General features: G+C 43.4%; 1 protein-coding gene across 6 annotated transcripts; it reads left to right on the top strand.

Moving 5' to 3' along the window:
* Positions 1-1,925: 1,925 nt before the first annotated feature.
* On the top strand, positions 1,926-22,692 carry LOC104021920 (MARVEL domain-containing protein 3). 6 transcript variants are annotated; one of them, XM_087761860.1, is made up of 5 exons: positions 1,926-1,983; positions 2,682-2,712; positions 3,338-3,493; positions 7,109-7,278; positions 21,092-22,692. In XM_087761860.1, exons 3-5 carry the CDS (start codon positions 3,378-3,380, stop codon positions 21,796-21,798), a joined length of 993 nt encoding a protein of 330 aa, XP_087617986.1. In that variant the 5' UTR covers positions 1,926-1,983; positions 2,682-2,712; positions 3,338-3,377; the 3' UTR covers positions 21,799-22,692. The 6 variants fall into 6 exon arrangements, with proteins under 6 accessions (XP_087617986.1, XP_087617969.1, XP_087617961.1 ...); XM_087761835.1 differs by lacking the exon at positions 1,926-1,983 and adding an exon at positions 2,019-2,066; XM_087761853.1 differs by lacking the exon at positions 1,926-1,983 and adding an exon at positions 2,074-2,141.
* Positions 22,693-22,852: the final 160 nt, after the last annotated feature.

Here is a 22,852-nt window from a genome sequence, read left to right as displayed (position 1 = left end):
TTCCACCCAGTCTTCCATCAAACCAAAATGGCCACATTTCATCCCAGAAAGAGAAATGCTTTAACAAAACTACTAGTTATACTGTAGACAGTGGCTGTCAAGGTACTTTCATATTTCAGCACCCCCCCACCGCCCAAGTCTGTTTCCAGCCACGTCTCCTTGTGATTTTTCTGTTGTTTCTATGAAACATGCCCACCTGAAGGGAGCTGTAATTCCTCATGCCCCCCCCCCAAGAGCAGACATCCTCTGCTGGATGCAAGTGAAGAATGTATTTCCCAAATGTTTATCATCTAGACAGGAGAACACATTTTTTTGCAAGCACCCTAATCTTCTTCAGGGTAAAATATGCCAAACTAGCCTAAACTACCTTTAATTAGAAACAGTAAGAATTAGAAACAAACAGACCTACGAAGCAGTAAAACACTCCTGCTGTTAGACTGCCTTTCCTAGCAGGACGACAGCCCCAAGCTGAGAAGGCATAGCGACTAACTGATGGATAGTAGCGTCTCAAACTGCAACTTCACATGAAGGCTTCAGTTACATTCACCACTTGCTGCTGCCAAGAGAGGTACCCCTCTCCCCCATCCCTCCCCCAGTTTCTTCCCTGTGGGACACGTGCTTCTGCCAAGTCCTTGCTCCGGCACACATTGGATTGCCACACAAAGCCAATTCAACTCACTAAACCAGCAGAAAGTAAATTGGTTTTGGCTGGAAAGCAAGCTGAATTGGCTTATTATGTGATCAAGCGAGCACTAGGGTTGGTGCAAGACAGAGACAAGATGAACTGTACAACTGAAGGCAGGAAGAGCAGAAGAGGTCTAGGTGAGGTGAAGATGGCAAACAGCGAAAGAAGCTGTTAACACAGCTCACCCAGAGCGGGCAATCACAGTCCTACCACAGTCCAGCAATTTACAAAACACCTGTCTTAAGTATTCAGTTCCTGTAGATATCTCCTCATTTCAGAGACAGCGGTTCCTCTGATACCTGCGTGTTACTTAAAGGGGATTTCGGATTTAGCCCTAGCATGGGACTGCACTAACAGTTACGTATTTTAAGGCCAAATTCAAGAAGCACTGGTACCCCAAGGATGCTGCTGTGTAAGCCCTGGGAAGAAAAGGGATTTTCTGGTCCCAGATGTTGTGCAGGTTAGCACCACAGCCTAGGGAAGCTTTCCAAGGCTCAAAATTAGCCAGGCATGGCACCATGTGAACACCACCGTCCTGCTTCTCAGGCATGGATTGGTTTTGCATACAGGGCTGCGCAATGAACAAGTCGTTCGTTGCGGCGCCAGTTCACGGGTCTGCTCCAGGCTCTCCACAAAAATACCGATATCCCCAAGAGAATGCCTCCGGAGGGGACCAGCGCACCGTTCCTCTCTAAGAGGAACATCACAGGCTGGCAGCGAGGAGACAAAGCCCCTGGAGATCCACCACGGGGAGGGCTTTCAGCGGAGCACCAAGAAATGAGACTGCGTGCATTCAAACGGTCAGTTATCTAACACGTGGCTTTACACCAGAGGAGAGTTCAGTTCCTTACCTCCCTTTTCAACCTGCCTAGTGCAACACCCACTTGCTCCCCCATTTTCTTTTACCTTCTGCCCGGTGCACATCTCCTGCCCTGCCGCAGGGCTTCCCGCCCTGAGCACTGCGAGTCAACGAAGCTGGCTTTTTAAAAAAAAAAAAACAAAACACAAAAACAAACAGGCAACTGCTGGGGACCTTGAATTTTACCTTTATTAACGTTCGAGTTTTATATCCTCTCAGGGCCCCGCTAACCAGATTCCTCCTCGGCGCCAGGGCGCAGGAGGACCTCATGTTATTAAACTAAACAAAGGCCGAGGCTGTCCCACAGCCCGAGGCACCCGATTCCGCCCTCCCTTTCCAGCTCCCCGCCACGGCCGGGCAGGGCGGGCCGGGGCCCGCACCCCTCCTTCCTCCGCAGCGTTCCGGGCCCGGCCCGCCGCAGGGGGCAGGCGCGGCGGGGGTGGGCGGCCGGGGAGGGGAGGGCGGGAGCGGCTGCTCCGGGGAGGTGCTGCTGGGCGGGCCGGAGCTCGGCGCTCCCGTCAGGTGAGGGGCGGCAGGGGCCGCTGGCCTTCGCCTGCCCCCGGGGTGCCGAGGGACGGGGTGTCCTCCGAGGAGCAGGTGGAGGGGAGGCGCGGGGCCGTTGCTGGCCGGCGGGCGGGTGGCGAAGGGCCGCGACTCCTTCCCCAGCGGGAGATGGGGAGGCGCCAGGTGTGCGGCGGCCGCGGGGCAGCGCCCACGGCCTCAGCTCCGAGGCCTCAGGCCGGGGCCCCGCCGGCGGTGTCGCTCCCGGGGGGTGCGGGGGGTTTCGGGTTGCTGTCCTGGCGCTGAGGGGACGGGACCGACACCAGAAACCGGCCCTGGGAAAGGCGCGGGGCTGCTTCTTGCTAAACGGCTTCTGTCCGGAGCAGAGGGCCTGAGCTCCCCTCGAGGAAGGCACTGTCTCTTTCTTTGATAGCCGTAAACAGATAAGAACTAATTTATTTATTTAGTGGCACCCTAAAGAGACGGGAGGGAAGTCATTAAGCAAGTCTGCAGCTTGATCAGTCAAAATTAAATCGACCGCAAGCATTTCTGCAGTAATACTGAAGGGCTGAGACAAAGGCAGATGAGAATAAAGATGGCTTAGATGCTTAAACTCTGCGTTTCCATATTTTACAGGTTTGGGCTTAAGCGTACGGCACCTGAAACGGTAAAGACACTTTCAGGAAATAACATCCCTGTAATACTCCATACCACATTATCAAGGATGTATCTTCTCACCAACTTACTTTTGGCCCAGCGCAGCTTTGCCCATACCTAATGTTTATCCGAATCACGGGCGAGGTTGGGCACTGCGCCTGTTTACAGCCGTGGGTGCCCTCCTCTTAGAAACTTCCAGGACAAAGGTCGTAGCCTGCGCTTTCAGCTTTGCCCTGCCGTTGGCAGCGGTTGTGTGCACGCTCCTGCAACGCCCCGGTGTTTGCTGGGTTGAGTACTTCATACTTTAGGGAAGCCAGGATTCATGTTCTTAGTGGACACCATGCCTTATCCTTGCAGCAAAAGTAGGAGAGTCAGAGCAGGCCTAGTAAATAAGCTAAGCGCAATAAATGTTGACTATAGAAACATTACAATTACTCGATGAATAGGAAAATGTAAAGAACAACTTCCTTCTTTAATGAAGTTACTTTACTTGTAGTTTAAAGGCTTTTACTTCCTTCGCTTTTTAAGGAAGTCTGGACTAAGTCTTGAATCAGCGTGAAATGGATGTGAATGCTGGTCAATGAATAACTTTAAATAGAGCTATAAAATGAACCACTGTTATTTCTCTGACTCAGGAAGTTATTTTAGAAAGAAAGAATACATGTAAGAAACAAGATGTCTGATGCTGGGAGAGGATACCAAGATAAGCAATACAGGCACCATGAGAAGCACGGATCTGATAGATACGAGGAAGACAGAAGAGCGAGAAAACCATACCCATACAATGCAAGGTACGTGTTCGTCACCTTAAGGAAACATGTCACAGCAGGTCTATAAGGTCTGTCATTTTCTTTGTTTGCTTTTAAATACCTTCATATTGCAGCAGTAAAGAAAGCATTTACTCAGCCTTGAAATCATGAAGCATGAGCACACCACATTTGGAATCAGGGAGCTATTTTACACTTAGAAATTTAACCTTTTTCTTTTTATTGAGCTCGAGAGCGGGGCAGAAAGATAGGCTGCGTGACACAGGCAGAGATGTGAATTTCCTGGGGTTACCTGGATCATGTTGGGTCACAAGGAGGTGAAGTGTGGCTATGTGTCTTAGTAGAGTTCCTGAAGAGGCTGGTCAGCCGGTGACGGCAAGCCATGGCTTGTCAAATATGCATTGTTTAAATGAGAATGTTACATGACTGAGACCAGCACAGGGACTTACTGAACTCTCAGGTTGCTCTAGTTCAGCTGTGAAGAAGTTCATATTAATCCAAAACAAAATTAAGTTCAGTAGCCGCAGTCAATAAATGAGTAGTTGTTTAAGTGTCTAAGGCAGTTTGTGGCACTTGATAGTGGGTCAGCCCCTATCAGCACAATAAGCAAATCAACTAATAGAAGGTTTGGAGTGACAAATAAACTCTTAGGATATTACACATCTCCTTTCAGCCTGGCTAACCTACAGCGTATTAGAAGTGAGCTTAGGTTGTTTTTGTTTGAGTGCACACCAGTGACTGCATCGTAAGAGAGAGGTCTGTAGCTCTGAACACCACTGGCAAATTGGCCACGGCCGTAAGGTGTTCATCGCTCCTGTTTAGCCTCTGGGGGCATAACTGTAGGGCAATTTGAGAATAGGTGCAAAGAGGGAGAGGAAATAAATATAGTTAAGATTATTGAAAAGCTGAAGTACTGAAGTACTCCATGATAATATGCGTTTTAGCAAGAAAAACAGGATGAGAATAGAAGCGGTAGTGAAGAGCACTGTGTGGACTAGAAGGACTACTTATGGCTAAATATAAAACATTTGAATGGTGGTAATCCTATTGTATTATGAAAATAGCTAATGAGTTTTTCTTCTGTCTCTCTTAAATCATGAAAAATTGGAGAGAAATGGGAACAAAGGTCAGCTTAAGAATCATCCTTAGATGCTGCATGACTGTCCTTCGCAAAAGCAGAGACCAGGAGGGGATATAGTTAGATTATCTTGAACATATTAAAAGTGAGAGCAGCAAATGTATTAATTGCACTGTGGAGAGAAAAAAAAAAAAAGGTGGGGTTTTGGGGTTTTTCTTCATATATAGCATAATAAAAGCAACGTGTGAAAGCGTAGCTATAAATAAACCACCACTTTTTAGTAAAGTGCTTCTCTGGACTTCTTGGTTTTGCTGTTAATTGTAAATGACTGGACATGTAGACTGAAAATTGGTGGAAGGACCGTAAAGGCCAAGAGACCATCCCTTTATCCACCGGGGAAGCGGCAGCTACAGATCTGTAATAGCCATGGAAATAATTCTTAGAGTCAAGCTGAGAATCTGGGGGGCACCAGCCCTCACTACAACTAATGGAAAAACTTTTCCGTCGGTTGTTTTGATGGTGTTTGGCTTAACCTAACAGCATTTCCCCTGCTTAGCTCTTACAACAAAACCAGCTGCTTTTGTAAGGAAATCTCAGTATTTTGGTGAAGACTTAGGCTGATGGACCAAAAGACCTCCAGATACTGTAATGAAATAGATGGGAAGAGTTTCGTGGAAACTGTAATTTGGGTGCCTAATGCTTTCGTCCCTTACGAGCAAGACTTTCTAGCCAGTGTATCTCTTCCCAAGTGCATTTCTGTCTGAAACTCTTATAGCAAGCTTCCTCTCATTGCTGAGGAGAAAGAGAGTTGTGTTATCCTGAACTGGAAAGTCCTGAAGGAAAACAGAAGCAAAGGTGGCCAGAATAGGCCATTGTGAGAAAAAAAGCATCTAAAAGAAAGAATATTTTTTTTTTCCTAATCGTACTCTGTTGCTGAACATTAGGGGGGTTTTGTTTTGGTTTTTTTGTTTTGTTTTGTTTTCTGGCAAGTAGCAGGATACAATAGAGAGAAGCAGCTGCATCAGAAGTACCAAAGGGATTGCTTTCAAGTTAACTGGACGTCTTATAAATCACACAGCTTATTTAATTTATGTGACACAGCTGCGCAGGATGCTTTGGTGGTTGCACAAGACACAGGACAAAGGTCAGAAAAATCAGTAATGTTTCGGCCAAATAGAGCTGTTGGCAACTACACGTGGAGATGTTAGCGTTGGTCTTGTTATTGAATGTCTTAATTAAAATGTAAAAACTACAAAGAACATGATTTAATGTGGATGAATGAGATAATATTTGTGAGTTGAATCTGGAATTGGATGAAGATAAACCTTAGTGAAGTGCAGTGATAATAGGAAACAAAACTACAGTTGAAAATGCTGATCTGTGGATAAGAAATTCAAGAATGAGACTTAAAATACCCTTTAATAACAAAATCATCCAGCTGTACCTTGAAAAAGGCAAGCTCCAATTCTCCTTCAGATGAGGGAGAACATTTAGATTAGACCAGACACTTAGAAAAAAATTTACAGCCAATGTTTCTTTTAACCTGAGTGTTAGCTCAGTTAAAAAAAGGGCGAATTGCACTTTTCCCATAGAATAATCTAAATCTCACCAACCTTAAAAATCATCAGGCTTCAGATGTGGAGCTGTATGTCACGGCAGCAAAGCGGACAATACCATTTTGCCATAGAATCATAGAATCGTTAAGGTTGGAAAAGACCCTTAAGATCATCGAGTCCAACCGTTAACCTGTTACTGCCAAGTCCACCACTAAACCATGTCCTCAAGCACCACATCTGCCCTTCTTTTAAATACTTCCAGGGCTGGAGACTCAGCCACTTCCCTGGGCAGCCTATTCCAGTGCCTGACTACTTTTGAGGTATTCAAATGAAGAGTCTAATTGGAGACACAAGAAATTGATTTTTTTGGGTTGATTTTAGATTCCTCTTCAAATATCGTCAAAGACCTCAAAAAAAAACCAAACCAAAGAGAAATATTTAAATAGGCGTTTTTTTTCCCCACTTTAAAATCTTTATCTGTTTCTTTTAATAGCTTTCATTCTTTTACAAGGCATCTTTGTGAGACACAGTAATTGGAAGTATAAACTTGACAAAACGCTTACCCATGAAATAGTTGTGCTACTTTACACATTTACTATGTGAAAATATTTCTCATTTTTATTCTGTGGGCTGCTATGGACTAGCTAAAAATGTTTGTTTTTCATTAAAAATCTGTTACTTGTTTTTATGGGAACAGGAACTCTCCCCATACCTCCCTCCTCGCTACGTTTTGCAAGTAACGTAAACAATTCAGCCAGCCCACTCAGTGAGTACACAGTTTTCCAAAACAACGACGATCAAGTGCAGATATCCTTGTGAACATGGATTTGTGCAAGCATTTGGGATATTTGCTTTCAAAACACACAAGCAAAAAAGATCAGATACCTGTGAAGCAGGCTAGCTGGTTCCACTAACAAACAGGAGCATCTGCCAGTTTCGCGTGTTCTAATGTTCAGGAGAAAGCACGATCTAATTAATATACATTAGTCGTTTACTCCATTGTAGATCAACAGAAGACATCCGAGGTGGCCAGCACTCAAGGACTTTGACTGTTTGCTCAGACCCTTACTCTAAAACCTCAGGAACAGCACGGGAATATTTTGGCCCACCACCAGAATATTATCCTCCCAAGGAAACCTTCTCAATGAAGTGTTCAAAGGTATGCACAACAAGAGGTATGTGAGATTCTTATTGCCTGCCATCCACTCCTCTCCTTCCAAGGACTTGTCTTGGTTTTGGTTTCTGTGTTTAGAAGCACAACAAAGTAAAGCTAGAGGAATATTAAAAAAACCCAACAAACTGGGAGAGTTAAAGTTAATGAATGGCCTAAGTCTGGGTTACTACACGTTTTAGGCATCTAAAGGCCAGATTTACAGATATATTTAGATACTTGAAAATGCATCTCCAGAGTATGCATACAGAGCATCAGAGTGGGTCATGTGCATAATCACTCAGGTTGTGCTGCAAGAGTTAACCTTTGGGATTTAGGAATAAAATGGATATTTGCATCTGTAGGCAATTTAAAGATGGCTGTTGAAGCTTTGATGCTAGTTTATTTCTGACACATTCTTCTCAGGCTTTTTATCAACTCTGGATTTAATCCAGTCATCACTGATACATCTTTATAAAGTAACATTGTGGGAGACAAAACTATTTTATGGACATGAATCCAATAAAACAGCTCTTGAGAAATAACTTGTTTTTTTCATAGCTAGAAAGTGACTACAACAAGCAGAGGAATGAGCATTAATGTGGGAGGAAATCAGCCTTAACACTTAGTAAACTCGTTCCTGTAAACTGACAAAAAAGAGGCGCTAAAATATCAATTACTCCTTTAAAGTTTTCCCTCTTTCCAGACAATGCAATGAGCTTTCTCACCTTGTTTGTAGGAAGGGCCACTGCAGTCTCAGTTGGAACTTGCAGCTAGGTTCAAAGTCTTTGGCAGAAGTCTATAAACAGCCTTTCAGTGTCCTCCAGTAGAGAGACAAATGAAGAGTTTAGCTGGTGGAAGTAAATTAAAATACATAATGTTAGATTATTTCTTCACTCCATGAAAGAAAGAACACACTCAAATTGCTCTCAATATTTCTCTGTATGTGAATATGTGAACAATTTTAAGAGTGAGCTGAACTGTTTTCTCTTATAAATATGTTCTATTTGTATGCAGTTTGTTTTTCATCTCGAGGAGGTTTAACTCCAGCAGTTGGTAGAGCATACTTAACGGTACAGAGCCATACCGATATTTTATCCCTGATAAAATTGTATCAGCAGTTTCTTCTTCAACAACACTAAATTATTTTAACTTGTTTGAGAAGGTTTAGAAAACTCCATGCCTTCTTCTATCACAGCTTTAGAAAAATGAAGTGGCAAGTTATTTTTAGTTTTCAGTTTCACTGGTTGTTTACACTTATGGATAGCTTAATGTGACTTGCTGGGGTTTTTTTGACCTGCATTTGCTTCTCATTATTTCATGCATTAAACCTCATTAACATTTTCAAAATGTCCTAGTTTGGGATGCATCAATTGACAATGATAATTTCACTCCCACCCCTCCCCCAGATATTGCTCAGTATTTTCCAAAAATTTAATGTCTGAGCTTGTAGTGGAGGAGGGAAAAGAGATCATGTAGAAAATAAACCCTTTTATTAGCAGTTTTACTTAAAAAAATGAAAAGATATTGGAGGTCGATAAGATTATGAGAATGTTACTCCCCTGTTTAATTTTTGAAAGTACCAAGATTTAGCAGAATTTCCTAGAGTTGTTTTGCAGAATTCTGTATTCCCTGCAGTCATAGTAAATGTTATAAGTGGAAAGCTACATGAATTGTTTACTAAGTCAGTACATGTGAGCTACAACTTACAGCATGAAAAGTTCCTGTAAATGCTTCTTCACCATCTTTTTCTTTTGCCAATGATTTATCAGCACTCTGGTGAAATTCCCCCTTCTCAGTCACCATAATTCTGAAATAAACTAGTATCAAACAAGGCCGGGAAATCAAGTGATGTACCACAGTCTTTTCCAAAGCAACAACTGAAATGTGAACCTTCGTTTCTGCATCACTCCACTTTCACTATGGTTTTTTTTTTTTTCTTTTGCCCAGCAAATATACTTATGATGCTCTTTGTGCATGTTGATCAGTTTGGCAAACTAGAGAGGAACTCTAAACAACCAGAGCTCTGAAAAGTATTTCCTTCACCCAGATACTGCCCTTTTCATCCGTGCTTTTCACCAGCAATATCCCAGAAAGCTGAAGCTGAGTTTCAGAAATAGGCAGTTAGTTTTGCAGTGATCATTTGAACATCGTAGCTGCAAGCAGCAGCAGAAGAAAGGAGATCGTTCTCCTATCTTTGTTATTCCCACCTTCCCTTCCTAATTGCTGCCCCCTTTTTTTTCCTATGACCACATTAAGACAATAAACCCAACCCAAATATAATGGAAGAAACAACTGATACTGACCCCTTATGCCGGTAGGAGCATTTGATACCATCTAAAAAACTTCAGAACATTCTGCTCCTTTTTATTCCTTTCATCTTGAAAACAGAAGGAAAACAGTCTGTTAAAATGTTACATGAGTAATACCTATTCAAAGCCATTCAGGTAAGATCACGTGGCGAGCAGTGCTGGATCATATGGGGCACCTACTTACGCATCCTCTCAAACAACGTACTAGAGCGCAAATTTAGGAGGACCATCAGAGTTCAGACCAGTAGAGAGTGCGCTGTCCTCTGGAATGCTCTCCAAACTTTGGATTGGTGGAATTTTCTGAACTGGAAAACTGCCTTCACTTGTGTTATGTTTAATACCTCTTTACAGACCTATCAAATTTGTTTAATCCTTTTCTGAATCCCCTTTTGAATGCTTGGCATCCATGTTATCTTATGACAAGGAGTTCCACAGTTTCTTTGTGCCACTTCAAGAAGTACTGTTTTGTTCCTTAAAACGTTTTAAAGAAGGTATCTCTGATTCTGGTGGTGGTCAGAATACCTAATGATAATCTCATATATTCACTTTCTCCATGAGATTTATGATTTTAGAGTGAAGTCTTCCCTTTCTCCCTGTCACTGTGCTCCAATCACTTCTTCATAGATTGAAGAATAGTCAGTTCCGTCCCTATCAAGAGCGAAGTCTTTCCAGTTCTGGTTAGCATGCCAGCCTTATACCTTTTCCAGATCCGTCGTACCCTTTTGAGATGGGCTGACCACAACTGCACTGAGAATTCAAGATAAATTCCCCAAAGAATCAGACATCTGCATAAAGGTTCTGGTTCTGTAGTCCTGTCCTAATGCTTCCTAGCTTTTTGTGTGGTGTTTGACTGTCAGTGAACACTGAGCTGATGTTTTCAGAGAAGGCTACCTGATGTCTTTCCTGAGTGGAAATGATTTGTTTAGAGCCCATCTGCGTGCTCTGTAGATGGCATGTGTGTGTATGTGTGTGTGTTTGTGTACATGCATGAAGTGTGAGGTTGCTTATTAAACACTGATTTCATTAATTTCTCATTCCAGAGCTTGAGCTCGCAGCAGCCTACCAATTTTACAGTTGGCAATCGTGAAGAATTTTTTGTGATTATTATTAAAACAGACTTCACCATCTCACTTTTCAATCTTTTCAATTCATTAGTCTGTGCATCTGCCATAGTTTTTTGGTGCGTACTTTTGAGCTGAGTCTCTTTGGAGTCCCCACTTACAGCTCTGTGGGCCATGTTGCAGAGCAGTCTCAGGATGCACAAACTCTATTTCCTTCAGATAAAAACTAAATGAGAGAGAGAGCTGTAACCACTAGCAGGCACTCTGGCCTTTGGACCAAAATAGGGCTAAAATGAAGTACTTCTCTCTCCCCAGAAAATGCCTATCGTGTAGCCCCTAGGTCTTCAGCTCCGACTGTGTGACTCCACAGATCCACGCCCATTGCACTGCTAACATGGGCGTAACTAGTGACATGCAGCACAAAATGGATATTTCTCTCTATTTGTTTGAAAACTGGTTGTTTCCTCTTTATTTTCTTTTAACCACTACTAACATGTGAGAGGATGTTTTTTCTCACAGGAGCTTGTGTCATTTAAGAGCACTACCGGTTGGATTGACTTTCTTCATATATCTGCTGATTCTTTCGAATGACTTCTCGCTCACAAACTTTTGACTCTTCTCTGCTATGCTATCTTCATGTCTAGTTTCTATACATTTTTTTCATAGGGACGTCACACTTGTGGATCTGCAGATCACTGACTCAAAAGGCAATAGAAACACTGAAGTCTGCCACCTTCTGTTTCTGTAGTAGTGAAGGAGGCTTAAGGAACAGTTTATAGACTGGTGTCAGGCTGTCTAGATGCTCTATATAATTATATAGGAATTGGAAATAAAATGGTCGTGATAAAGACAAACCTTTCATCAACTAAGGAACTACCGCTTGCAATAACCATTTCTCACAAGTTATGCACAATAGTGCATGCCATTTAAAGCAGCACACGTTGAAAACAACAGGAGTTTTTGGCCTGGGTGTACTTAGAGCTGAAATTCTTTCAGAAGAAAACATTCAACTTGCTTTTCACAGCGCGGGTAAAATTTCTGTAGTTCTTTCTTCTGTGTAGAAAAACTAAATTAGTAATAATATTTGCCTTTCGAAGGACCCCCCTTGGGTCCTTTGAAAATATAACCAGACTCAGTGCTTTTGGTTACCTGAGGGAACGAGAGAAGTGTTCAAGCCTGGCTGCCATGCTGCTTCCTTCACTTAGAGAGAGCAAGATGTGAGTCGAACCCAAGAGTGAATTGCTGATATTAAATTGGTCATAGCTATTTGGTCACTTGATCTTGAAAACTTTTCATTTTCTTTTTATTGCGTATACTGGTGTGAAAGAGGTTTAACAATGCAATTCCAGGATAATGCTTCCTTTAGTTTTGCTTAAACAGTGAAGGTAAACTAAGTTTCTCCCATCTTTGGTCAGTATGCGACTCAGGAAATGCCTGTGCTTTTGCCTTGTATAGAATTGTACTGTGCTGGTCATAATTTCAGAGCTAATAACTTTTTTTTTTTAATTCTTCAACCCACTTGGCATTTAAGGAAGACAGCACTAAAAAGGTTAGAAAACAGTTTGTGGGGGAGCAACTAGAATTGAATCCCTGTTCTTTGCTGCCATGAATACAGCTTTGTGCCATGAATAGTGTCAGATTTCTTAAGCATATTGTAGGCACTTCCAAACAATCATGCCTTTAGCCTACATTCTAACATCCACAATTGTTAAAACCTTCAGACCAGTTTCCTCTCAGAACAAGACAGCGTTATGGTTTGTAACAACAAGAAAAGTCTCCAATTTCAAGCATAGCCAGGAGGAAATATCAAACTGAATTTATTTGGAGGAGGAAATAGAATTAGGGAGTAACAATGACTTTCTCCAGGATATATTCATGCATTAACAAGCCAGCATGAATTCAAATGTAAACATCTATAAGCTTTTGTTTTTACAAAACACAGTCCAGTTTTTTTCCTGTAGCAATGCGTGCTGGCAAATACTCATAACTAGAAAAAATACAGAGATGAAAAGTCACCCTAAACACAGGGTTCACGCTAGCAGACACTTGGTTTGAGTTATGCCATTGTCCATAACCATTATACTGCTGCTGTTAGGTTGCTCTGTTATGTCCTGATACCATTCTTCTTGGAGTCAGACGTGGGAGCAGGAGGGGAAAAATATTTTTGGAGAGCACTTGTATCCCTTCCAGTGCTGTGGAGATGTTGGAGGAGAATAGTGGTCTGCAAGAGGCATTGGACTAAAGTAAAAGTCCTTCTGTAGCTTCAGTTATGTATGTTCAAAAACACTGAAGGGTTGTTAAATGTCCCTAATGCAGGTAACTGTGGATGAAAACAAACATTTGACGAGGACGTTCAGCAGCACGTGTTAGATCTTTTCAGCAATGGTCAGCAGGATACTTACATTTCAGTGGAGGCACCCAACAGGATTAGAAACTGCTGTATTTTGTAGTCACCATCTTCACATTTTGCCCCTATAGTCTCCCACGCTTAGCTCCTTTAAATTGTGCTCAAAGCTGTCATACACTGTTCCTGTGGCAGTTAATTTCAACATATTTCTGCTGTAAGCAGGGAGCACTAAGGTCCCCTATAGTCTCATTGTAATTAGATGTCTTTGCCTTCCTGTCTGTTACAAAGCATATTTTAAATACAGTGTGACTAACAGACTGAATTTGCCATCAAGTTTTTTAATCTTGTAATTGTGAAGACAGAGGATATTAGTAGTGGGAACTGGATGGAGCTGTACAGATTAAAATATTCCCAGTTATTCAAAATGCTTAATTAAAATTGCACAGTAACAAGATACAGTGGCAGAGCTGCAGGTAACCTTCCTGTTAAGTATTTCACTTGGAGGTTAAGTCCTGTTTGCTGTGGGATACAAATAGCCATGAGCAGTTAGCTCTGTAAAAACATGCAGGGCAGCTACGCTAGTTGCAGATGTCAGATGTTACCTTTAGCAAACGGTTGCCCTGCCAGCATATGGGACTTCCCTCTGCCCACGTCTTTATATCAAATGTCTTTCATCCACCTGTTGGCATTGTGCTAACACGTACACTATTGTTTTTAGAGAGGGGAGAACTACAACTGAGAAGACTCCCTTAAGCTGGCAGGGGAAGATACTGGCAAAGTCAATGTTAGCTGTTAGGTACGTGTTAGACTCTAGTCCGTGCTTCCCTGCTGGGAAATCTTAGTTAAGGCTGCTCTCTACCAGTATAGAACCAGTTGAGTTGCACCATCTTTCTGTATGACCACTGGGTTTGTCTTCCCCACATCTGACCCAAATTCTGGGAACCGAGTAAAACTCTTCTCTTTAAAAAGTGGTTCTCAAAGCTAACTGATGCAGCAGGCTGACTCTCTAGTGAATGTAGCTCTATTTCTTGAGCAGGTGATGTTAGCTCACTTACTTACAGGAGAAAAATCCACCCAGTCAGGAATGTTGCTCACCAAGCGTGACAACCCACAATTGGTAACGTGAATGAGAAGCTCAGGTTCGCAGGTGCCTCCAACCTGACCTACCTTCCACCAGACTATGATTACTTAAAGAGCAACACCCCAATCTTTGTACTTTCTAAAGGCCGCTCAGTTTCAGCTGAGATGGAGGGAGTGGCTATGGAAAGTTGGCATAAGGAACAAGAGTGTTTCATTGTTTTCTGAACGCTTTTTAAAAAAACTCCCACAAGTTTGTTTCGATACCAAGATATTTGTTTACTACTTGAAAGAACTATGGGTACATTAGGAAGAAAAAAGGCTGTTTCCTGAAACGCAGAACATGAGGTGACCATGCAGAGACCTACTGGTGCTACAAATACACGTAGAGCCTTTTACAGCTGTTGTATTTAAATCAGTATTGCCAAGCGCTACAGTTTAATGCAAGACCTTTTGCTTCCCACCCTCTCCAAAATTGTGGAAGGTGACTCATGCTCAGCTAACAGGAGAGAAATCAAGAACATGCTAGAAGTGATGCTTTAAAGAACCACTGGGAACAAGTAAATCAAAGCTTTTGTTCCCAGGCAGGGGCTGGGTTGTACTGAAACTGTGTCTTGATGGCAAGTAAATCTTCGTGTCATACAGCGGTGGGAAACTGGGGGGATAGAGGCTGATGCAGTAGTTCTACAAATTAAGTCCACCCTTTCCTGTGAAAATTGGACAGCACTGTTTAGAGGATGGGAGGGTATTAAGCAGAAGGAACAGAGCAGGTGGGACAGTAGTTCTTTAAGGGAAGATGATGCACAGGAAAAACAGGACAATGCATTTGGATCTGAGCACTCTGTGAACATAAGGCTTCTCTGAATCATTAAAAACAAGGCTGGTCATCCTTTGAGATTTCCTAATGGAGTGATTATCTTGACTAAAGAGGGACAACTTACTAAAAGACAATAATAATGCTTCTTTCTAGAGCACATAAATCATTTAATTTTCCCAGTTTTTAACTATTTTTCCATTGATTTCCAGTAAGACGGATATCTCAAATGAGCATAAATGTGTTGGGCACTTACTTGCCATTTCAATTCAGTTGGCTCTGACTATGTAGTTCCCTTGGGTCCTTTGAAAAGCCAAGATTCTGTTGGTGTTACATTGCCTAACTCTTGTGTTTTAGGGTTGGGTTGTGGTTTTTTCCACCTTTGAACATTACTCCATTAGGGAGATTTTAGAATAACTGAGTGAAAGCTAAATCCACCACTGGCTGAAGAACACAGAGACCTACAAAAACAATGGTGGGGTGGGGGCTCAGGGGGGATTTGTTTGTTTAGGACAAAGCTGTGTATTGCCCTGTTCCTGCGTCAGTGAAGTTGGTTGAATTCTTGTTACTGTTTCAGTAAGATCTTGCTTTGTACTGGTATACATAAGGGGAATAATACCACTAGCAAGATGTTTCAATACTTTGCAGCCAGATTTAATATTTTTAATCCGTTGCGACTGTTGTCTCCATTTCATTTCCCTTGTTCAGTTCTCCTCCACTGTTTTGGTTCCTCCCAAATTCTGTCACATTTTTGTCCCCTTCTAAAAGGGGAACAAAACCCCTCTTCCCTTTGATGTTTTCTCCCCCTTCCCCTTATCTATTCCTCCCACCACCGACTCATTTTAGCAGAGAGGTGACCAAAGCTGCGCATTGAGCTGTGCCTTTACTCTTTGGAGAGTGCCAAACCTGCACTGGCAAGAGAAGTTCAGCATTTGAGATCCTTTTCAGGACTGGCTGCTGCTTTTGTAAGTCACTGTATATGGTCAAAATACTTGTCTGCTCCTTTGGGGGGGGGGGGGGGGACGACGACAAAACCAATTACCTCTGAAAAGCAGAAAGCGACCCAAACTGGGAGAAAAACCCCAAAAGACAACTTTCAGTGAGAAAGGCTGGGAGAATTATTTTTAATGTGTGTACTATAGCCTCTTATTCCTCTCTTCCCTTCTTCTGGAGTGACTCCTAATGGGATGTGGCACAGGGGCCGCTGGCCTGTGTGGCTCCTAGCACTGCTGCCCTGCCACTGGGGTCAAGGTGTCCGAGCTGGGTACCGCTGGTCCCGGTGGTACGTGGCCTGCAGAGGAAGCAGAGGGAGAAAGCGAGCCAGAATGGAGAATGACAAACATAAAACATCTTAGAAGTACACAGGGATGTTAAGAGGAGGGAATGATACCAAAAGAGACAGAAGAAAGAGTCCATGTGCAGTCAGCAGAGGAAAAAAGTGACTACTGTGCCAAGACGCAGTGGAGGGAGACGCTTTGAAGGCCGCCTCTATTAGTCAGGCCCTCGTGGGGTCAGAGGAGTTCAACAGAAACAGCCAGAACGGACTGTCCTGCAAATTCATTTATGTCAGCTACAGAAACGTAGGAACAAACATGACTTGACCATTTTACTTTACGTACACACACTGTGATCCTGACACATGAATGCTGGGGCCATCCTGCCACAGTGCCTGGATGGAAATGCCTCTTTACAGCTTCCGACGCATGAGAGTTGCGCACACATTTGAGTTAGTGGGTACCGCAGTCAGACACAGTGTAGTTTTATAAGGCAGAGCATGCAGATTTAACAGCTCACCTCACCTGAAAAGGAGAGGTTCTGATCTTTCTCTGGTCCTGGCTGTGTTATTTCCCCTGCTAAACTCATGCCAGCATGAATCCTCATCAGATATGCTGTGAGTCACTTCAAGTTGCCAAAGTTGCAGGAAAAAACAGCAGCGCACAAGAAAAGAGTTGAATCGTTTCCTGCTGTTTTAATTTATTAAAAGAGCTCTTGGAAGGGCCTAATGCTAGGATGGAGTTATTACTGGGCAGGGGAGAAAAGTGGTGACTGCCCAGCCAAGGGTAGGAGCCATTAGAGTAAGGTCAGTTGCCTGTGGATCTGTACCTTTAACAGCCTGCCTGGCTGCTTTGCTGGACGTTGGAGCCCACCATTTGACAGCAGACAAAACCATTGATCAGTGGGTTAATACCACGGCAATAGCCCAGCATCCACCTGGTATAGAAGGGAAAGAAAAAGTGAATAGTAGATTAATAGTATAAATTGGAAGGCTGCTGTTTGTTATAGCAGGAAGCCTACTCACAGCAGAAAAAGACTGGATTCAAACAAAGTTAACAAGTACGATACACTGAAGTTACTATCCATTGCAGATTTAGATTTTATGGAATGATTGGAACAATTCTCTGCAAAGCTCCAGCAACACCGACTGTCTTTTAGATTGCGGCCATTCTCCTCACCTTCAGTGCTGAAAAGCAACGCAGGAAAGAAGCATGGGAAAGGAAACAGAAATCCAGGAGCCCAGACTTGAGTCTTGTTACGCAGTATGGAGAGGGTTAGTTCCCAAAAGCAGCTGTTCGCTGTGCTAATTTTAATACAAATCAGTAACATTTTAGATAGATCCCAAGATTTTGAACTTGAGAAAGGAAAAAATAACCAAACCAGCGGAATTCTGAGATTTTCAGACCTCCTGTCATTTTACACTCAGGTCTTGAAATGCATTCGTTGTTGCATGGGATTAGGGAATAGTTGTAGAGGTAAGTAACTTTCCCATAGAAGGACCTTTTGGCAGCCTAGTTTCTGCAGCTATAACTCTAAGATGCTGTCGCTAACTGGCCAGTGAAAGCAGGAATGGCAGCACAGACTCAGAAGCGTGGCTTTTAACTCAGCCCTTTCTGCCCACAGTACACTGCTTGACGTAGGTCACTGCTAGTGTGTGTGTGTTAGCATACCTTGACAGAGCTAAGATTCAAAACTTAACTGTCCTTGTATTCCTTATTTCTCAAGTCTGTCTATACTAGTATAGTAGGATTGGGTATCAGCTTGTAACTATCACAGATCAAGGTTGCATGAGGCTTTTGAGGTGCCTGGGTCAAGATCTGAACATACTGTAGGGCTTAATATTTCCATCAAAGCCCTGATGATTGTACAAGGCCTTAGGGATTTCCACTAATTGTCTGCTGCTTTCACAAACCCTGCTGGCTCTCGTCATAGACCTGTAATTCACAGCTTCATTTTTCATACTGCTTATCCTGTATTAAAGAAAATCCTAAAATGAGGGTTTGTTATTGCACTTTTAAAAAAAAAAAAAAAAGTTAATCCCTGTGATGCAAATAACTGGTGGGGTAACTGCTAATGAACCTCTCTCCATTGTTTAGTTACTCTAATCAGTTCTACAGCAGGTGTGTGTGAAAACTGCACAGGTACATACAAAACCTGTCCAACCTGAATGCCCTGTCTAAGGAAATTTTTCAAGCATGCCATTAAAGCATCTACTGCTGCAGTTAAAAATACAGTAGACCTACATTGATCATATTTGTCATCCCATGAGCAAAGAGACCCCTTCTGCCAGCCCTACTGTGGTACCAGCAATCAGCTCGGTGAAGTTAAGGGGCTGCATACAGAATTTGTGTGAATACATAGGAAGTTTTGGAGCAGCGTCATTGAGGATTGGGATCAGTTATAAATGTGGGGAGGTTAGCTGCAGGTGCTGACTACTTTGACAGCAGAAAATTGCCTTTTCTAAAGCTCAGCAAGGTGATGTACAGGAAAAGTTGGTGCTCAGCGGGTCAGAGTGCTTCACCAGTCATAGACAGAAAGGAAATTCTGAAGACAGCAGTAGAAGAAAGCTGACTGGCCATGAATTCCCAGCTTCCAAGTTCCCAAACATATTTAAAATTTTATGTTTCCCTTAATCAAATGGTCTTTCCTCCCTGTAGACTTGCAAGAACTGCTTCCTGATGGAGCATCTATGAAATCAGTAGTCAGCCCTTAAAAAGGGAAGTGGCCTTCTGCGTCCAGCACTGTCCAAGGGCCCTGAGGACCTAAGTTGACTCCCTGTATTTGGAAGGCATATTGTACAGCTCAGCTGAGCAGAGAAAAAATATCTGATCCAGTTCCAATAAGTGTTCTGTACAGCTATTACTCTTTCAAAATATTTTGAACAGTCCTGGTAAAGTGATGACTTTGTACCCATTAGAAATGATGAGTCTTTGGGCTGCATTGTTTGAATTCGGTACAAGGAGTTCCAAATCCTGTCTCATGGACCAAGATTTAAATTTCTCGTTACATTTAGCTTCACAAATATTTCCTTTGAAATATTTGAAGCCTCCTGAACAGATTTGGTAATCAGCATGGTTATTGCCCTGCTTCACAGAAATGGTTGTGTGGAAGGGTCAAGGAAAAGGCATGTTTTCATGCAGGAATCGGCATCACCTCTGAAGAACACATACACAGAACTGCATGCTTAGTTTCTCCTCAGCAAGAGCACTTTGTCTTCTCTGCCTGCTCTACCTAATTCTTTTTAGGGTATGAAATCTGTATATTTATGCACTTGTGTGTGTGTGTTTATATACGTACATATACACACACACAAACTGAAACGTGCTGAGCCTCAGATATTCTATTCCCAGGTATTGCCACCATTATCACTGCTTCCCTTTTTGCTTCTGGGGTGGTTTGCAAGGCCATGATGTGAATGGGCTCAGTACCTACCTACAGCTGCAATAGCAGAAATGAGGGGACCAGTCTGGGTACAGGGGGAAGCAGGAACTCTTCAAGTGGCCAAAGACCCTTGTCAAACCATTGCAGGCACCTTCCCGTGAAGAGAAGCGGCAGCAGGAAGGTGCTCGTTACTTCAGCCCTCTGTGGAGGGAATAAGAAGGGGCAGAACAGGAATATCCAATAATCCTTCATGGTGGCTGTCACTGGCTTGCTTGGGTTAGAAGCATCTGGCAACGCAAGAGAGGAATTTATCTAATTCCTATGCATGCTGCTTCAGCCCTTTCTTTTCAAGCCCGTACAGCCTTGACAGCAACTGAGCCATTGCTCAAGAGGAAAATGCCATGCTGATCAATGTTAGCAGCATAAAATGAAAATCTGTATGCAAACCGCAGATCCTGCCCCACTTTAAAGACAAATATAGGACTACTGTGTCGAGCATCTTACATTCTTGGCTGGCAGACTGCAAAAGAATAATAAGATTCACAATTCTGTAATTAACTTCAGAACTTGAGGAGCAACCCACGTGATACGCTAGGGGTTTTCATTTCCCGAATAGGCCAATCTAGTTATGCTCTGCTTCAACATCCGTCATGTTTACTAATCTTAGTCTGACCCCTAGTGAGCTGTCACAGAATAATCAGATTTATCTAACAGATGCTGCACCTTCCTGACAGGCAGCTACCACAAAAAAGTCATTTATCCAAATTTTCTTTTTCTTAAAAAATCTGGGTTACCTTTATCAGTAGCATAACGTAAGAAAAAGAAGAGAAGAGTCAGCTCAGAAGTCAGAAGGCTTTCTTCTGAAGGTGAGGCTGTGGAAGAGAACACACGACCTGGTATCAAGTTCACTTAACTTACCTCCACATATAAGGTGGTTTTTGCCTCCTTCCCCTCCTCCTTTTGTTATGCAATCAGGAGCTGCTGCTTCAGATTTATGAAGAGATTTTTATCTCTGAAGGAGATGAAGTGGAAGTTGCATCTGGTTAGATAAGAAGTTTGCATTAACAAACACTTAGAAAGACAAAAAAAGGGTGTAAGTTAAAGCAGTAAAGACATTTTAAAGGACCTAAATAACTTGCACAATTTTTTAAGCCATTAGAAGCTTCTAGGTTTTTGTCAGCTTTAACCTCAACATGTTCATGCTGGATATTTCTTGCTCGGTGTGTTTATGCCAAGTAGTTACAGGCCAAAATACAATCACTGTGCGCTTGCCTTGGCAATAACACAAGCACAGTAAAATTTTTATGGATTTCTTTCCCTGCATGAAGATCCATTTATCAAGTACACTGACAAATTAAAAAAAGTAATTTGCCCAGCCTCTGAAATGTACTCATGAGAGCTCACGCTTCTTTTCTTTTTTCATTTTAAAGCAGCGCTCTTCTGTAGCTGTAGCCAAGAGGACTATCTCAGTAATAGTGCTCTCTGTCTATGGTTTTGGTGTACTTCTGTCACCCCTGGTTTGCACAAGATGTGATTTTTGACACCTGTTCCCATCTTTCTGCTCCTTGCAGGCATTCTGAAGTTTGTGGAAATCACGGTTAACCTCCTGGTGCTGATTTGCGTGGGCGCTGCCCAAGCCTCCGTTGCAGGCTTCACGTCCTTTGGCGGCTTCGGCACTGGATCCTTTAGCCTGAATTTGGCCTATAGCCCCTTTGAGGGCACGGAGCTCCAGGAGGTGAGGGAGCTAGACATGCAGTTCACACAGATGAGAGCCCCTTGCGTGTATGGCGGAGTAGCCTTCAGCTTAACAGCAGCAGCACTTACCCTTGTCTTCCTTGTCGTGGGGGCAAAACCCATCCAGCAGCTCAGGATGGGGCTGCTGGCAGGTGAATGTGCCTTCAGCCTGCTGGCTGGCATGGCCTACATCGCAGCGGTTGGCCTCTACCTCCATTTTGTCAGCCAGGTGAACTCCACAGAAGTTTGCAAGAGGCGCGAGAGGCTGTATGCGCGCCGTGGTTACACCTCCATGAACTGCGTCGTCCAGGGCGGCGATGCGGCCGTCGGCCTTTTTGGGGTCGCTGCTGCCTGTTTGTACTTTGCCAGCTTTGTGGTCTGCATCCTTGCTATCCGAACAGTGCGAGCCTTCCAGAGGCACGCGGCCAAGGCTCCGCACAGCTCCAAAAGCAGCATTAAAGACAGAAGCATCAGGAACCACCATGCCGTCCACAGGACCTCTGAAAGCTCCCACAATGTCCAGGCTCTTGCCACGTTAGTGTGAAGTCAGCGCTGGGACTGTGCCAGAGAGCCGGAGCTTCAGCAAGGGACGGACACTGGGCGTCACATGCTAAACAGGCAACCAGTCCACGTTGTAGTGTCCTACAAGTTGCTGAAGCGTGTATCGAATCACCAAATGTAACAATACTGCTATAACACGAGGTAATAAAATTGACATTGAGCGGATGTTTCAACAAGGTTTTTTGTCTCAGTCTCTCAAGCTGGACTCCTGCAGTTAAAATGTGTTTGATTGTAATGTTTTCGCCCTGCAGAGAGCAAATCCAAACAGCAACGGGCTGTGAACAGGTTGCAAACGCAGCGCTGCCAAACTTGCGCTAATGACCACTTCCTTTCCTCTTCCATGACAGAAGGAGTTGAATACGCAGCTGGGACGGGCAGCCTTCAACAGATCCTGTGCCTGTCGGTGCATCCTATTGCCTTACGCCACACCGCTTACAAAGCAAAGGACACTCGAGTGCTTTTTCTGAATCGCAGCCTTGGGACCTGTTTCGCTTGGGCTAGTGAAGCATTTTACCTTTTGAGTCGTGGGGGTTGACACATGCCAATCGTGCTCCCTGAGGAATGCTGCTGGGAGGAAATAGCTGCAATTGCAAAGGCAGCGTTTGGGTCCTCCTCCAGTTCCCTGCTACGTTTTCCCCCTCTCTCTGAGTGCAGATCAGAACCTGAGAGGCAGCACGTTGGTCAGCTATCAGCTTAGTAAAGATGCCGCTTGCTTCTGTAACCACCTAAACAAGGTTTGGCTTGCTGACTCCGCAGCTGGCGGTGGGCAGAGCCTGAGTCAGGAACACGCTGGCTGCCCTGGAGTTTTCCATGGGAATGCTGTAACAATGACAGAAAGTACATGTGTCCTCCCAATATCTAAACACACAAAGCGTGAATGAACAGCAGTAACTGTATGCCCCCAGGGCTGAGAAAATAAATTGAAGAGAACATCTTTCAAAAGTCCTTTGTTTGAGGCAGATGAAATAGATCACTGGTCTTCATAGATGAGGGAGTGAGAAAAAAGGCTGCTCTTGAAGTACATAAGATTTGTCAGC

The sequence above is a fragment of the Nipponia nippon genome, unplaced genomic scaffold (assembly GCF_047370975.1).
Source record: "Nipponia nippon isolate SJK-2023a ecotype South Korea unplaced genomic scaffold, ASM4737097v1 scaffold_1, whole genome shotgun sequence".
Classification (NCBI taxonomy): Eukaryota; Metazoa; Chordata; class Aves; order Pelecaniformes; family Threskiornithidae; genus Nipponia; species Nipponia nippon.
The sequence above is the reverse complement of the archived record's forward strand: the minus strand, read 5'-3'. Positions and strand labels throughout refer to the sequence as shown.

Bases quoted from the DNA above. Each gene is read 5' to 3' on its own strand.
- LOC104021920 (XM_087761860.1), top strand. From the start codon at position 3,378: ATGTCTGATGCTGGGAGAGGATACCAAGATAAGCAATACAGGCACCAT. The intron at 3,494-7,108 runs GTACGTGTTCGT...ACTCCATTGTAG, and splicing joins CCATACCCATACAATGCAAG to ATCAACAGAAGACATCCGAG. The intron at 7,279-21,091 runs GTATGTGAGATT...TGCTCCTTGCAG, and splicing joins AAAGGTATGCACAACAAGAG to GCATTCTGAAGTTTGTGGAA.